Source organism: Lucilia sericata, unplaced genomic scaffold (genome assembly GCF_015586225.1).
Source record: "Lucilia sericata isolate MDLA Ls3-8-SP2 unplaced genomic scaffold, ASM1558622v1 Contig000168F_arrow, whole genome shotgun sequence".
Taxonomy (NCBI): domain Eukaryota; kingdom Metazoa; phylum Arthropoda; class Insecta; order Diptera; family Calliphoridae; genus Lucilia; species Lucilia sericata.
The window spans coordinates 223,697-240,667 of NW_023994197.1; the positions used below are offsets into that span (position 1 = coordinate 223,697).

Here is a 16,971-nt window from a genome sequence, read left to right on the forward strand (position 1 = left end):
ATGTCATAAAAACTAAAAATTTTTTTCGAAAATTCGAACTCGTGTTCGGAAAAATTTTAAAGCTGTTAAAACTAGTTCTTCTAGTCCGAATGGGCTAAATTTGGCATGCATGATTTCACCTAATGACAATACATTATAATGTTCGGATATTCGAAATTAATTTCGAAATTCAAACCAATGTTCGAAAATCCATTGAATAATGGTAATGATAATTTATTTTTAAATAATTACTAATAAAATCGTTTCATTAAAAGGCATTACCATTAGACAAAATAATGCTAGTGAAAAAAAATAATAATTATAATTTTTTTCAATTTAATGCTAATGAAATCGTCAATTAATTAGTCGATATAATTAACTACTCCCATGTATGATATGTAGATAGGAATATTGCTGGATATTGACTGCATTTATAATAAGTAATAATTTGGTAAAAACAAAGTATGTATGTATGTATACGAATATAAGAAAATTGCACAGGTAACTAAAAGCTGCTCTTTTATTTATGCACTAGAAGCTAACTCATCATGAGGTATAATGAGTGATTACTGACTCGTTCCTATGACATTACATTGAAAAACTGAATAGCATTTTATAAGCAAAGTGGTTAGCTTTTGAGTTACCTCTGACTCATTTGTGGTTTACCATAAGTTAGTTTTAAGTCACTTCCAATTATTCTTAAATGATTTATTCTAGGCTTCTAAAACATAGCACATGTGGCTCTTACCTTCAACAGAAGTCTTTTGAGTTCGATTTAGTATGTATATCGTCATATGAAATCCAAAAAGCCCTAACTTACATTGAACAAATTTTTCAGGAGAAGCAAAAAACCGTCTAAAATGATAAATAAACAAAAAATGTTCAATATTTTCTCAAGTTAAGCTTATTTCTTATTGACAAATTATTATTTGAAGAAAAGTTTGCAGTTTTTGTTTTACTTACGGAGATATGAAACTTACGCCCTTGAGAATTTTTTTTCTGAAACCCAAAAGGGCGCAAATTACATTAAAAAATGGTAAGTTTTAACATTTTCATTTTGTTTTATTTGATGCCAACTTATAACATTTCAGTTTTGAAGTTAAAAATTCAAAAGAATTTTAAAATTTTTATTAATTTTAATGTAATTTTAGAACAAAACCTTTTAGAATTTCTTTAATAGGGACGTTGATTTTAATTTTAGGAGTGTAAAATTTAGCAGGAACATGTATTATATATATTATATAAAAACAAAGTGGACCCGTTATTTTCAGTCTCTGTATGCTTGTGGAATATCTTCCGCGAGAAGGCATTGAGGAATGAGTATCGCATCTTTTAGAATGAGTAAATATGTCTCTTAGAAGGCCTAAAAATCGAAGTCCTACCATTTTTTCCGCTGGGTTGCGGTGGCTGGTAGTGGTATTGGTTTCACTAATTTACCATCTATAAAATCAACTGCTCCTTCATGATGATCCAATAAATCACGCATCTTGGGTTTCCAGATTGGGCAATCCAATTCATTTTGAAGAGGCTTGATGTGTTTTGAAAAATCCATTTTTACTTACAGATTCTTCTTGTAATCTAGAAGTATTTTAATCTTTATAAAATGTCTTTAATATCTTGTAAAATTTCTGAATTCTTGCTTTTCTTGATATCTTCAAAATTTTTTTAATTTAAAGTTTCTTGAAAATTTTAATAATTTTATTTTTTGAGTTTCCTGGACACAAAACCTTTTGTTGTAAATGTTTTATTTCGAATGAAAATATTTTTGAGAATTGAAAAGTCAACAAATCAGTAGACAAAGTATGTATATGTATTAAACATAACATAACAAATTAATTCAACAACTTGAAAGAATAAGTCCATCAAATTTAATGGTCAAGAGTGGTTACATGTTGTAGTAATATGCATTTAAAGTTAAACTTCTAAAAAAAATAACCACTATAGTCCATATTTAATTGCTGTACCAACTATAAGTAAAGAATTTCGTGGTCGCAAAGAGTTGAAACCATATTTATACAATTTCAGAATATGTCGCTGGCTGCGACCTGAGCCTTTATGTTGAGGACAGCGAATTTAACAAGTCCCAAATAAATGAACCACAAATGTGAAATTAATGATGCATATATTTGAGCAACCGTTTATTTCTATTAAAAAATACAATTATTACAAAAGAAACTTATAAATAATTTAAGCGACTTACCGCAGTCTTTATCCCCAACAAACTAAACTTTAATATTAATGTCAGTTAATACTGAGCCTACAAATTCTTTTGTCTATGTATTTTTACAACAGTTTATTTCCAAATAAATAAACTGAACGAAACTACTGCAGTAGAATATAGGGACAAAGAATGCGTTTAGTTCGTAAACAAATGAGAACAAAAAGGAATGCAAAACAATATAAAAAAAATCCTAACGGACAAATGAACTAAACAACAACAATGATCTTACAATAAGTATCACTAACAATTTGGTAAATAAGACAAAATTAAACAACATTAGGATAGCCCACAAAAAATATTTAAATTAACAAAAATATTTTAAATTAAATGAAAATAAAAATAATAAATTGATGAGCCATCAGGCGACATTCCCACCACCGTGGATCGGCAACGATTCACCATCCAAATCAAGGACTGCTAGTTTGGAAACCGGGCGTTTAAGTATTCCACTACTTGTTTGGACATCAGCTCTCCGTATTACACCATCACTGCCAGGGAACACATTTATGACACGACCTCTCTTCCAATCTCGACGGGAAACAGCTGGATCACAAATTAGTACAAGATCACCCGGAGCCACAGGCTTGGTATATTCACACCATTTTGACCGTCTTGTAAGTGTGGGCAAATATTCAATAATCCATCTTTTCCAGAAATGATCTCGTAGCTGTCTAGCAATTCGCCACTGCTTTTTCAGTACCACTGGCTTTGTTATTTCAATACCTTATGGTGTTTGAGCTGTATTTGTAGATCCCAACAAGAAATGATTTGGCGTCAATGGTTCTTCGTCTTCAAGGCTGACAGGCAAGTGAGTCAATGGGCGAGAGTTTACGATGTTTTCGGCTTCAATTAAAAAACTTTGCAATGTGTGCTCTTTTGGGGCGACTTCTTTAAGAGTTACTCTTAAAACCTTTTTAACACATTGAACCATTCGCTCCCATATACCACCTTCTGCAGGATTATGTGGACAATTAAACTGCCATTCAATGCCCTTTGTGGACAACTCATCTTCAATTTTAACAAGATCAAAAACTTCATCAAATTGCTGGGCTTCTTGGTTAACTCCAACTAAATTCTTTCCGTTGTCGCTACGAATCTTCAACGGGGTGCCACGACGATTTATAAAATTCCGTATACACAAAATACACGCATCAGTCGAAAGATCATAAGCCACTTCTAAATGTACTGCTCTGATTGTGAGGCACGTAAACAGGGCAACCCAACGTTTTTCATGACGTCTACCAACAGTCACGTTTATTGGGCCAAAATAGTCCACACCAGTATAAGTAAATGGACGGACGTATGGAGTTAGTCTATCACTTGGCAATGATCCCATAAAAGGAGCCACTGGAACGGCACGTCGAATCTTACAAATGTTGCAATTTGATGTGGTCTTACTCAACAGCTTTCGTAGTCGTGGAATCCAGAACCTTTTCCTTATTTCGCCTATGGTAGCCTCAAGATTTTGATGTCTCATGTTATTATGCACATGGGCAACAAATAGTTGTGCAAAGCGGTGACAGGGCGACAAAATAATGGGGTGCCTAGCATCTAAAGGCAACCAACTCGCAGCATCAATACGTCCGCTCACTCGAAGTAAATTATTTTCATCAAAATAAGGCGAAAGCGAAAATAACTCGGTTTCCTTTTTTAAAGAACCACCAGATTTTAAAATGTTTATTTCAAGGGCGAAACACTCTTCTTGGGACAGACGACACAGACTAGTTTCAGCAACCCTTAACTCTTCAGCAGATAGGCATCTCGAAACATTATATTTATCATCTTTTCGGCAACGATTAATAAATCTCAGAACCCAAGCCATAGTACGTTTAAGCCTGAGAAATGAAGAAAAACGATTAAAATCAATAACTAAATTTGTACTAACCAGCATGACAAATTTGGGGCGTAGTTCTTCTTCACACAAATCATCAGATTTCTCAGAATTCTTATTCGGCCAATCAGCTTCGTTTTCATACAAAAATTGTGGCCCTTGGAACCAACGTGTTTCAATAGCAAAATCAACTTCATTTTTAGCTCTTGTAATGTCATCGGCAACATTTAGATCCGTAGGCAACCATCTCCAATCAGTTGGGCGTGTCGAATCAAGTATTTCGGCAATTCGATGGGCAACAAATGGTTTATATCTCCTACTTTCAGAACCAATCCAGCTAATGACAGTTGTAGAGTCACTCCAACAGATTCGACGAGAAACATTGAGATCGTGTTCCTTCATTATAGTGTCCATCAATCGGGTCCCCAAAACGGCGGCTTGTAGTTCTAATCTGGGAATGGTCATACATTTCAATGGGGCACATTTCGACTTGGCAGATATAAACGACACTCCTATTTGTCCATCAGATGTTGTATATCTCCAATAGGCCACTGCACCGAAGGCATCTTCACTGGCATCAACAAAAACATGCAGCTCTAACTCCAAGGGCAAACCATTTCCAAAATACCATCGTGGAACCTTTACATGGACAACATTTCTTAGCTCTTGGCGCCAATTATTCCACATCGCTTGTAATGACACGGGCAACATCTCGTCCCAAAGTACTCTATGTCTCCAGACTTCTCTCATCAAAAGTTTGGCAGTTATCATAAAATGGCACAAAAAACCAATTGGATCAAAAATGGACATTACGACACATAACAACTCACGCTTTGTGGGACAACTTTTACCATTGATCACGTCCGAATTCACACGATGGAATTTCAAAACAAATTTGAACGCGTCATCCTTTGGATCCCAAAGCATGCCAAGAACCTTTTCAGTTGAACCGTCCAACTCTTTAAGCCACCTAAGAAACTGACCTGATGATTTAAACTGCCTTCGAGAGCCACAACCACCTCTGATGAATTCAATGTAAAATTACGCATTTCAAACGCAGCAGCTTTATGTATTTCACGAACTTGTACGGCAGTTTCAATGGCTTTTGACGGATTAACAAAACTGTCTACAAAGTCATCTACATAATGATCCCGATACTCCATTGCATTTGCTTCCTTCACATAATGGGCAATACAGGGTGAACAGGCAGCTCCAAACGTCATCACAAGCATCTCATACACTTCCGGTGGACCACTTTCATTATCTCGCCACAAGAACCTCTGCGAACACCTGTCTTCTTCAGCAACAACAACTTGATGAAACATTTCCTTTATGTCTCCGCATACAGCTACGGAACCGACTCTGAAATTAAACAAAACGCATGGCAACGGTTTGTACTGCTGAGGGCCTTTCAATAACTTTGACTTCAATGAGACACCTTCCACCTTTGCTGCCGCATCAAACACCAAACGAATTTTCCCTGGCTTATTAGGGTTAACGACACCAAAGTGGGGCAAGTACCACGTTCTCGGATGAAATGTATCAACTTCACTCAATGATAATTTGCGTACATAATTTTTTTTCAAATATTCACTTATTATTTTCTTATAGGCCACACCAAAATCCGCATTATTTTTCATTTTCCTTTCCAATCCAAAAAATCGATTAAGTGCCATGGAATAGCTATCCGGCAGGACTACGTCATCATTACACCATAGTAGTCTGGATTCAAATCTTCCGGCAACCCTCTTCGTCGAATTTCTCAATATCTCTCGTGCACGCAAATCGTCTCTTGACTCAATCACCGGTAGAGCCTTAACACCAAAATTTTCTGTTTCAAAATAACTTGCCACCAAATTATTCAAATTATCCAACTGTGTTGTCAGCAAACAAGTTTGTGTTCCAAGCACTGGCTCGACTGTTGAAGATCTCTCTGTTGGCTGCACATTTACGGATCGTTCGCTTGGTTCATTAGGTTTAGTTTCATGCAATAATTTATTGTGATTTCTTTGGCACTTTTCCATGGGACACTGCTTGCGCCGACGACAATCTTTACATGAATGGCCACCACTGAGACACGAAAAACACAACTTCAATCTCTTCACTTCACTCCATCTATTAGGCACACTCAATTCTATAAATTTCTTACAATTAAAAATTTTATGTGGGCCAACACAATAAAAACATTTTAACTGCCGTTCTGGGCCATCAGAAGCATATAAAACCACTTTTCTTTTTGGATCACTGCTAGATCTACCGCCACTTGAACTACTTATTTGCACACTTCTTACCAAATTTGCAACACGCTGGAGCCAGGTACTAAAATCCGAAATAGTCGGCAATTGAGGAAAAGTTGAAGCAAACTGGGCCCAATCCAAACGTTTACTCATTGGAAGCTTCTGGACTAACTCCTCCATCAGAGTTGGATTCGACAAATGTTGATGACCATTGGCAGATTCCAAAAATGCTGCTAAATTTCTGACCTTAATGGAATATGGCACCAATTTATCGATCGCGTTTTCTGCTATGGGCTGAACTTCCTTCATCTGTTGCAACTGGCATCGAATAAGCAACTCTGGGCGACCATATTGTAGCTTTAATTGCTCTATAACTGTTGGCACATTATTTGGGTGGATGAGCAACGACTTCACACACTCTCTGGCTTCACCTTTCAAAGCCTTCTGCAATCTCAAACAATTTTCAAAATTATTGTACGAATATGCGGCTGTCGAATGTTCAAGGGCAGACAAAAACATTGGCCAGTCTTCGGCAGTACCACAAAATTCAGGCAGATCATAAAGTTTGCGTTGTACTGGCATGGACACTGTAGCAGGGGAAACAAAAAGAGGCTGAGATGTCATCAACTGGTCTGACTGACTACCATAGCAATATGGCGTTGGATTCCGACGATCAACCATGTCTTCAGGGCCACTGCTCATACTTTGAATTACTGGCGCATTTTGTCCAATAACACTTGGCATATTTAAATTTTGATTTGCTCTTAAAGCACGTTGAGCGTTTGCCAACTGGGCTTGCAGGATATCAATTTGTCGTTGCAGGTTCTCATTATCAGACGATATAGCTTGTGGTGGCTGGGTTCTCGCATTAGGACCGGGCACCAACGGCGGCAGACTTAAGGGCTCTTCAATTGATGAACTAAAAATGTTATGCGTTGATATGGCAGGTGTCGGTTCTCTAGGGGCACTTATGGAGGCACTAGTTGCTGTTGTTGTTCCGGGGGCGACAGAACTGACATTTTGTACCGACGGCATTTGAGACACATTTGCTAAACTTTCAGTTTCGGCAGGCGTGGAACTTTTCACATTTTGGCTCGTTGCCGTCTGCAAACGAGTGCTTTTTCTAGCTGGCGACCGTTGCATTACGAATCTCAAACGTTTTCAAAGGGCACACAAATCACAAATATTAAACAGCAACACACTCCAAATATTTCACAAAAAATAAATTTGTTCCGGCAGGACAGCAAATAACTTCACACAAATTCAGCTTAATAAAAGTTTTACTCGTTCCGTCATATAAGGAACCACAAAAATGCACACAATTATTTTAAACACTTTGTTCCAGCAAATATAGAACCACTTCACAATTATTTCAATTTGTTCCGGCAGCTTGGAACCACAAATCAAAAATCCAAAATATTTTATTTGTTCCGGCAGCTTAGAACCACAAATCAAAAAAAGGCTTATCTTGTTCAGGCACCTTGGAACACCTTCGCTCAAGATTTCAAATAAATTTCGTTGTTCCGGCAGACATGGAACACAACCGCACCAAGGAATGCGAAATAAAATTTGTCGCTGGCTGCGACCTGAGCCTTTATGTTGAGGACAGCGAATTTAACAAGTCCCAAATAAATGAACCACAAATGTGAAATTAATGATGCATATATTTGAGCAACCGTTTATTTCTATTAAAAAATACAATTATTACAAAAGAAACTTATAAATAATTTAAGCGACTTACCGCAGTCTTTATCCCCAACAAACTAAACTTTAATATTAATGTCAGTTAATACTGAGCCTACAAATTCTTTTGTCTATGTATTTTTACAACAGTTTATTTCCAAATAAATAAACTGAACGAAACTACTGCAGTAGAATATAGGGACAAAGAATGCGTTTAGTTCGTAAACAAATAAGAACAAAAAGGAATGCAAAACAATATAAAAAAAATCCTAACGGACAAATGAAGTAAACAACAACAATGATCTTACAATAAGTATCACTAACAATTTGGTAAATAAGACAAAATTAAACAACATTAGGATAGCCCACAAAAAAATATTTAAATTAACAAAAATATTTTAAATTAAATGAAAATAAAAATAATAAATTGATGAGCCATCAGGCGACAGAATATTTTTTCGAAAATGTGCTCTTGAATAAGTCCTTGTGGGAGAAGCTTAAATGTTGGAAAAATAAACGTGAACGTTTCGAAAAAATGGCACTTTTGCGAAGCACATTAATGTAACTTCATACTTGTGTATGAAATTAATTTCCAAACTTTATATAGATTTTCATTTTAACGGTTTTTATATTATTTATTAGTGTCCGACCGAACATTCGGGTACGGGTTCGGAGTTCGGTAAAAAGTGAGGTTCGGTCAATGTTCGGTGTTCGGCGAAATTTTGACCGAACACCGAACGCCGAACTTTTTATAAAATGTTTTTTTATCATATTTTTATATCGTCAAAAAGTTTTAAAAATGCTGAAAATCTGTTTACAGAAGTTATCATACATCCTGGCTGTACAATAAACTTCGGATATACATAGGTACAAAACGCCTTTTTAACCGTTCATTTTTTCGGCTGATTCGAAAAACTGTTAACCAGGAACTGATTAAAAAGTTAAGAAAAGTGAAACATTTAATTTGAATTATCTAGTTTCGATTATAAATCTTTAATTTCATTTGTAACATCGAAATTTTCTAGGTTCTTATTCTCAAACGATCTAGACATGTCTGTCAGTCAGTCAGTCTCTTGAAAAAACGATAGGACCTAAACTATTGTTGCAGTTTGATTGGTATTCGAAATGGACAAAATCGGTTTACATTTGGACCTGGCCTCCATATAATGTTCGCTTATAACAGGCTTAAAAATACTAGTATTTCATATAAATTCGCAAAATGAAATTTGCGAATTGTGTTAAGTATTGTATATATATTTTTTATTCATTTTGATTTCGATACATATTTAAAACGAAATTTTGATCACATTGGATCATAATATCATGTATAACAATATTATGATAAATACAAAAATATCATGATGAAATATTTTGACGATATTTAATAATATGATATTTTAAAATTGTTACAATAACGATATGTTTAGACTACAATCATAATTTTAATCATAATATGTTGTTCTTAGAACATGGTTATCACAACCATGTTGTTTCTCAGCGTGCTCTTACAGATAATTATATCATTGTCAATAAATCGTTTAAAAACCAAAAATAAAAAGTATCATTTTTCATTTAAAAAAAGTTCGTGTTCACCGAACTTTGAAAACCGAACAAAGTTCGGGGTTGGCCGAACTTTCAAATTTACCGAAGTTTGGGTTCGGTACCGAACGAAATTTTGAGTTCGGTCGGACTCTATTATTTGTCATTTAAATTCTGAAAAGGAAGCTGCAAATAATAAACAGTAATTGGCTAACCACAAAAGAAATTGATAGGTCAATTATATATCTCAGTTGCCACTTCAGTTGCGTTGCCAGTTGCCAAAATGTGGTTACTGGACTTTTTTAAGCAAACACATTTTATAAATAATGAATTTTTAATCATTAAGGTATTTTCAGACTACAATACTGAGTATTAACACACTTCAAATTAAAAATATTATGAAAATAATTCGCATTTTCAAAAAATCAATCCGAAAAATACATTTTATGTTTACACTATAATATTTGTAATATTTTTTATCCAATTTTCAATTATTTATGCACTTTTCGTTCTTATTTTTAATATATTTTACAATTTTTGTTTGTTTTTTATTGTATTTATAAAATACATCCCGAATACGTTTGAAAATAAAAAGTTTTTGAATTGTTTTAAAAAATTTATGAATACCGACCGTATGCCAAAAAAATCAGTAATATTTTTGAAAATCAAATTACAAATTATATTTAGACTAGTAAATTGTATTATGATACAAACATTTTTGACAAGTATTAATACTCAGTATTGTAGTCTAAAAATACCTTTAATAATATTCGCCCAATGAGTTTTCGTTTGTCTTGAGCTATTTCTAGAATGAAAACATTCTCTTATTTTGAAGCCATACATAATTAAAATTTATAAAATTATACTTATAGATTGCTATTAATGAGAACTATAGCAAAATCTATAAGCCGTTCGAAAAAATATAACCATTTCAGATATAATCAATAAAAAATGCATTGGTTAATGATTGTAAATAAATAGATTAATTCACCATGTTAAGTAACACTGTACAACACAAAATATATCAATAACAGTCGCCTTAGTAATATAGAGCGGTTATGTTATTTGGTAAAAAGGACGGATAAGGAGGCAAGAGAGATTGTATTTAAATGTCCATTGACTAACCTAGGTTTTGATATCGCTTGGAAAAGCTTGAAAGATATGTATGAAAATCCTCGAATGTTAGTAAATAATCAGTTGAAAGGTTTGTTTGGGTTAGATACAATTACAAAAGAAACTAGCTCGTCTTTGAAAACGTTGCAACGCGGAATCAATGGTGCCATGGCAATTTATGAAATTTCTACTCAAAATTGGGACCCTATTCTAGTTTTTATCTGTATTCAAAGATTACGTTCTCAGACCGTGACATTATGGGAACAGAGTATCAAGGACAAAACTGCCTTATCCATGTGGAAGGATTCCATAAAGATTCTATCAATGTATTCTCCACTACGATTGCCTTTTCGGAAGAGGATAATTTAAATGAGAATTTAACAAAGTTTTGGGAGTTGGAACAGCCACCAAAACGGAAAATGCGGTCGCATTCCGATAAAATGTGTGAGGAAATCTATAGGAGAACTACCTTTCGGGATTCGGAGGGAAGATATGTAGTATCATTACCCTTTAAACCTGAGTTTCCTCAGGAAATTAATTTAGGAATCTCGAGGACAGGAGTGTTGAAACAGTTACACGAAAACCAGATGTGAAGAAAATGTATGATGAAGTGCTGAAGGAGTATCAGGATTTGGATCTTGCTATTTGTCACATCTTCCAGTTTTAAAACCGGAAAGTAAAACCACAAGGCTTAGAGTGGTGTTTAACGTCTCGAATAGGACCTCCAATGTTAAAAGTTTGAATGACTGTTTATTTGTAGGACCCACTTTGCAAGCAGATTTGGTGAGTTTGATTTTGAGATGGCGACTATTTAAGTTTGTATTTAACTGTGACATTTCTAAAATGTATAGGCAAATTAGAGTCTATTCATCTCACACTCCATTCCAGTGAATTCTTTACAGAAGTTCAGCTGATGAGGAGATTGTGGATTATGAACTGCAGACCGTTACATTTGGTATTAATTGCGATCCTTATTTAGCTATTAGGACTTTGCTAAAACTAGCAGAGGACTCTGAGCAAACCTTCCCATTGGCTTCGAAGATTTTAAGGGAAGGAATGTACGTCGACGACATGTTATCTGGAGCTCATGAAGTGTCTAGTGCTTTGTTAGCCAGGGATCAGTTGGTTAGGGTTTTATCGTCTGCGATTTGAACTCAGGAAATGGACTTCGAATGACAAGTAAATTTTAAAGGATTTGCTTCCTAGACATTTGGTTGACGCAAAGCTTTTAACTTTCATGGAGTCTAGTAGTTCAAAAACTTTAGGTATTTTTTGGAATGCCCAGTTAGATTCATTTTTCTTCAGAGTATGTCCTTTGGAAATTAAAACGTCTTATATCTACAATAGCAAAGTTTTTTGATCTAGCAGGCTGGTTAAGTCCAGTTATTGTCATTGTAAAGATAATTATGCAACGCATCTGGCTTACAAACCCTACTAGAAAAGAGTGGTTAAGATTTATGGAGTTTTTTAACCAAGTAAATTTTAATAAAACCCAAGATGGGTTAATTATTATAGAGATTCGGTCACTGAACTTCATTTATTCTCTGATTGCTAGAGAAAGCTTATGCCGGAGCGTTATACAGTGGTCGACAAAACAATGGAAACTTTTTCAAATATTTCAGAAATGTTCCAAATTCTAAAATTATTATTAATATATTATAAATAATTATTATTAGTTTTTATTTGTATGTATTCATTTATTTACCAAAATTAACAAAAAACCAAGAACATAATTAATTAAATTTAGTAAAAAGAAAATCAAATAACATTATTTATTATTATGGTACTGACAAAACATTGGAAACTTTTGAACTTCCTGCCTATTCACCAGATCTCAATCCCATAGAAAATCTATGGGAAGCAGTAGTTCGAAGATATGGACTCATAAATCGTCCTTCCGGGTGTAAATCAAAGGACGATTTTTAGGATGCGGTTATAAGGGAATAGCAAAATTTTTAGAAGGAAATTTTTAACTCAATTATTGTTCCAATGCATCGCCGGTGTCAAGCAGCAATACAAAGTAAAAGATACCCAACTATATTATGAGTTACTGACAAGTTCTGACCGTTTTTGTTACGATAATACCAAAGTTTCCATTGTTTTGTCAGTAACTGAAAACCAAATACTTTAATCTTGTTTTATTTTTTCAAAATTTTATGAATTATTTTCATACATTTTTATTAATTTAGGTAAATAAGGATATATACAAAAGTAATATTAAAAAATTATTTTTTTTTAAATAAATTTTTTGGGTTTTGAGTCCATTTGTGAATATATAGAAAAAGTTTCCATTGTTTTGTCACACACGGTATATACGTATAACCCAGCAAAATCTTTGCTTACAATGATTACCATTAAGTACTTCATTAATGACTTACTTTGTAGGCAAAGTCTAAAATAAATCAAAATAAAGAAACAAACAAAAATAAAACAGTTAGTTTTTCTGTTTTTTCCTTTTTTTGTGCACACGATATCAAATGTCTATTTTTAGACAAACAGAAAATAAAATAGTATTTGTGTGTGAAAACTATTATTTGACGCACAATAAAACAACAAAGCAGTGGTGTAGTAAGAGTAGCATTCAACTGGTAGACGGAAGGTACTGAGTTCAACCCCAGTCTGTGTCGACTTTTTATTTTTTCATAAATATTCTATAAATAACTCTACTAAAAAACAACTTATTTCCAACCAAATAATATTGACTTACTTTTGGAACATCTCAAACAAAAATAAGTACTTTTTCTAGTAGAATTGTAAGCACTTTACTCGATGAGTTCTGGTGATTTTTCTAGTGAATTTGTAAGCAAATATTTTGCTGGGAAAGTCACCATGTGGCGAAATTACTTCGAACTTGTTGATTTCCAATACCAAAGTAGCCCCATTAAAATCTGTGTCATTGCCTCGCCTTGAATTGTGTGGTGCGGTTTTGGCGTCGGAATTGCTTGAGATTGTTGCTCGGGACATTCAAATTCCGATTGAGCGTATCTATTGTTGGACTGACTCAACCATTTTTTATTGTATTGACTTGGTTACTCAAACCACCCTATTCTTGGACAACATTTGGGTCTGTCGCATCCAAGAGAACACAGAAGAAAATCCTGCAGACTTAGGTAGTAGAGGTATAGATCCTCTTACCTTATCCAAAAATGAATTGTGGTTATGTCAGGATCGTGGTTATGTCAGGATCAATCTAAGTGGAAAACCCGAAGTTTGGATAATATGGATACTGACCTAGAAGTTCGAAAGACGAAAGTTAATGCTTCCTTCTTTACCCGTTTTGAGGATGAGCTAGAAAGATTTTCTTCGCTTTCAAGAGCTTTACGCGTTATAGCGTATATATTCAGATTTTTCAACGCCACACAGTGGTATAGGAAAAAAAAAGAGGGAAATAATTCGGTAACTTCTAAACGGTTAATCCGATTTTAATGAAATTTGGTATGCACAAAGAGGAGGTGTTGTCGAGTTTAGGTTTTGAATTTGGACCTTATAGGCCAACCAGGGGCCCGGCGGGGGGTCCTCAAATTAGGACACCTCGGCTATGTTAAATTTTTAAAACGATCCTATTTCTTCATTTGAGTTCCGATTTAAAAAAAATTTCGTATATAGAATTAAATTATAAATTATAAATATTAAATTATCTCTTATAGTTTAGGAGATATTCGCATTTGAATATTAAAATTTTAAAATTTTTACCGTCCTTACTTTAGTTTTTTTGATAATAGCAGGTCCAAATATTTCCGATTTTCGCCATTTTTTTTTATTTGCTTAACAACAAGTTTATATACCAAGCAGTGAAAGAATTATGTAAAAATCATGACTGAGTCCAAAGTTATAGGCATTTAAATTTAAAAAATTAAAAAAAGGCGATTTTTTGTCATTTTTTTGGGAAAAAAGTATCTTTTTCTTTTTAAGTTATCTAAAAAGTTTCTAAGAAGATGTATATAGAATTTATACTTTTTGGAAAGCTGACTTTACATAAAATACGATAAATGAAACAAAACCTAAAAATTTTTGATACCGAGGGGACCAGGTCCATCCAAAAAAACCCTATTTTTTATGGAAAATTAAATTTTGAGCAAAAATTCTCAAATCGCATAGTCGATATCAAATTATAGTGACCTGTTTTATATGACCCAATAAGTTCTTAATCATTTTGTAACGGGTTTCGATAACCCCGCCCCTGGTATGGATATAATAGGCAAAAAACCAAAAAATCCCATTTTTGGGATTTTTTAAAACTTTTTTGGGAATTCCGGGATTTCTAATAAGAAAATTCGAAATTTTTATTTAATTTTGGATTTTGAGTAAAAAAATCTACCTAACTGTAAAATTTCATCAAAAAATATTCATAAATAAAATTTTTATTGCAATTTGAAAAATTTGTATCTTCGCAAAAACTGAATAAAAAACATTTTTTAATTTTTTTTAAAAAAAGTATTCCGCGAATTTTTTAATTTTCAAAAATTATATACAGTTTTGAAAAATAGACAAAATTACCTTTCCATTGATATATAACATGCCTACCTAATGTTTTTTAAGTGACAAATTAATTAGGGAAAACTCAACATCTTTTAGAAAATTTACCTAGCACTATTATTTTCATCCATATATGTAACAAATTTAAGAGTTAACCTTATGGATGAAAATAATAGTGCTAGGCAAATTTTCTAAAAGATGTTGAGTTTTCCCTAATTAATTTGTCACTTAAAAAACATTAGGTAGGCATGTTATATATCAATGGAAAGGTAATTTTGTCTATTTTTCAAAACTGTATATAATTTTTGAAAATTAAAAAATTCGCGGAATACTTTTTTTTTAAAAAATTAAAAAATGTTTTTTATTCAGTTTTTGCGAAGATACAAATTTTTCAAATTGCAATAAAAATTTTATTTATGAATATTTTTTGATGAAATTTTACAGTTAGGTAGATTTTTTTACTCAAAATCCAAAATTAAATAAAAATTTCGAATTTTCTTATTAGAAATCCCGGAATTCCCAAAAAAGTTTTAAAAAATCCCAAAAATGGGATTTTTTGGTTTTTTGCCTATTATATCCATACCAGGGGCGGGGTTATCGAAACCCGTTACAAAATGATTAAGAACTTATTGGGTCATATAAAACAGGTCACTATAATTTGATATCGACTATGCGATTTGAGAATTTTTGCTCAAAATTTAATTTTCCATAAAAAATAGGGTTTTTTTGGATGGACCTGGTCCCCTCGGTATCAAAAATTTTTAGGTTTTGTTTCATTTATCGTATTTTATGTAAAGTCAGCTTTCCAAAAAGTATAAATTCTATATACATCTTCTTAGAAACTTTTTAGATAACTTAAAAAGAAAAAGATACTTTTTTCCCAAAAAAAATGACAAAAAATCGCCTTTTTTTAATTTTTTAAATTTAAATGCCTATAACTTTGGACTCAGTCATGATTTTTACATAATTCTTTCACTGCTTGGTATATAAACTTGTTGTTAAGCAAATAAAAAAAAATGGCGAAAATCGGAAATATTTGGACCTGCTATTATCAAAAAAACTAAAGTAAGGACGGTAAAAATTTTAAAATTTTAATATTCAAATGCGAATATCTCCTAAACTATAAGAGATAATTTAATATTTATAATTTATAATTTAATTCTATATACGAAATTTTTTTTAAATCGGAACTCAAATGAAGAAATAGGATCGTTTTAAAAATTTAACATAGCCGAGGTGTCCTAATTTGAGGACCCCCCGCCGGGCCCCTGGTTGGCCTATAAGGTCCAAATTCAAAACCTAAACTCGACAACACCTCCTCTTTGTGCATACCAAATTTCATTAAAATCGGATTAACCGTTTAGAAGTTACCGAATTATTTCCCTCTTTTTTTTTCCTATACCACTGTGTGGCGTTGAAAAATCTGAATATATACGCTATAACGCGTAAAGCTCTTGAAAGCGAAGAAAATCTTTCTAGCTCATCCTCAAAACGGGTAAAGAAGGAAGCATTAACTTTCGTCTTTCGAACTTCTAGGTCAGTATCCATATTATCCAAACTTCGGGTTTTCCACTTAGATTGATCCTGACATAACCACGATCCTGACATAACCACAATTCATTTTTGGATAAGGTAAGAGGATCTATACCTCTACTACCTAAGTCTGCAGGATTTTCTTCTGTGTTCTCTTGGATGCGACAGACCCAAATGTTGTCCAAGAATAGGGTGGTTTGAGTAACCAAGTCAATACAATAAAAAATGGTTGAGTCAGTCCAACAATAGATACGCTCAATCGGAATTTGAATGTCCCGAGCAACAATCTCAAGCAATTCCGACGCCAAAACCGCACCACACAATTCAAGGCGAGGCAATGACACAGATTTTAATGGGGC

General features: G+C 33.4%; 1 protein-coding gene across 2 annotated transcripts; it reads right to left on the reverse strand.

The window, feature by feature from the left end:
- Nucleotides 1–1,164: 1,164 nt before the first annotated feature.
- On the reverse strand, nt 1,165–4,912 carry LOC119601478. Of its 2 annotated transcripts, none has more exons than XM_037952431.1 (2): nt 2,180–4,912; nt 1,165–1,586 (listed from the first exon to the last, which is right to left on the reverse strand). In XM_037952431.1, exon 1 carries the CDS (start codon nt 4,839–4,841, stop codon nt 2,925–2,927), a length of 1,917 nt encoding a protein of 638 aa, XP_037808359.1. In that variant the 5' UTR covers nt 4,842–4,912; the 3' UTR covers nt 1,165–1,586; nt 2,180–2,924. The 2 variants fall into 2 exon arrangements, with proteins under 2 accessions (XP_037808359.1, XP_037808357.1); XM_037952429.1 differs by lacking the exon at nt 1,165–1,586 and adding an exon at nt 1,926–2,123.
- Nucleotides 4,913–16,971: the final 12,059 nt, after the last annotated feature.

Coding starts and splice junctions, on each gene's coding strand:
- LOC119601478 (XM_037952431.1), bottom strand. CDS start 4,841: ATGTCCATTTTTGATCCAATTGGTTTTTTGTGCCATTTTATGATAACT.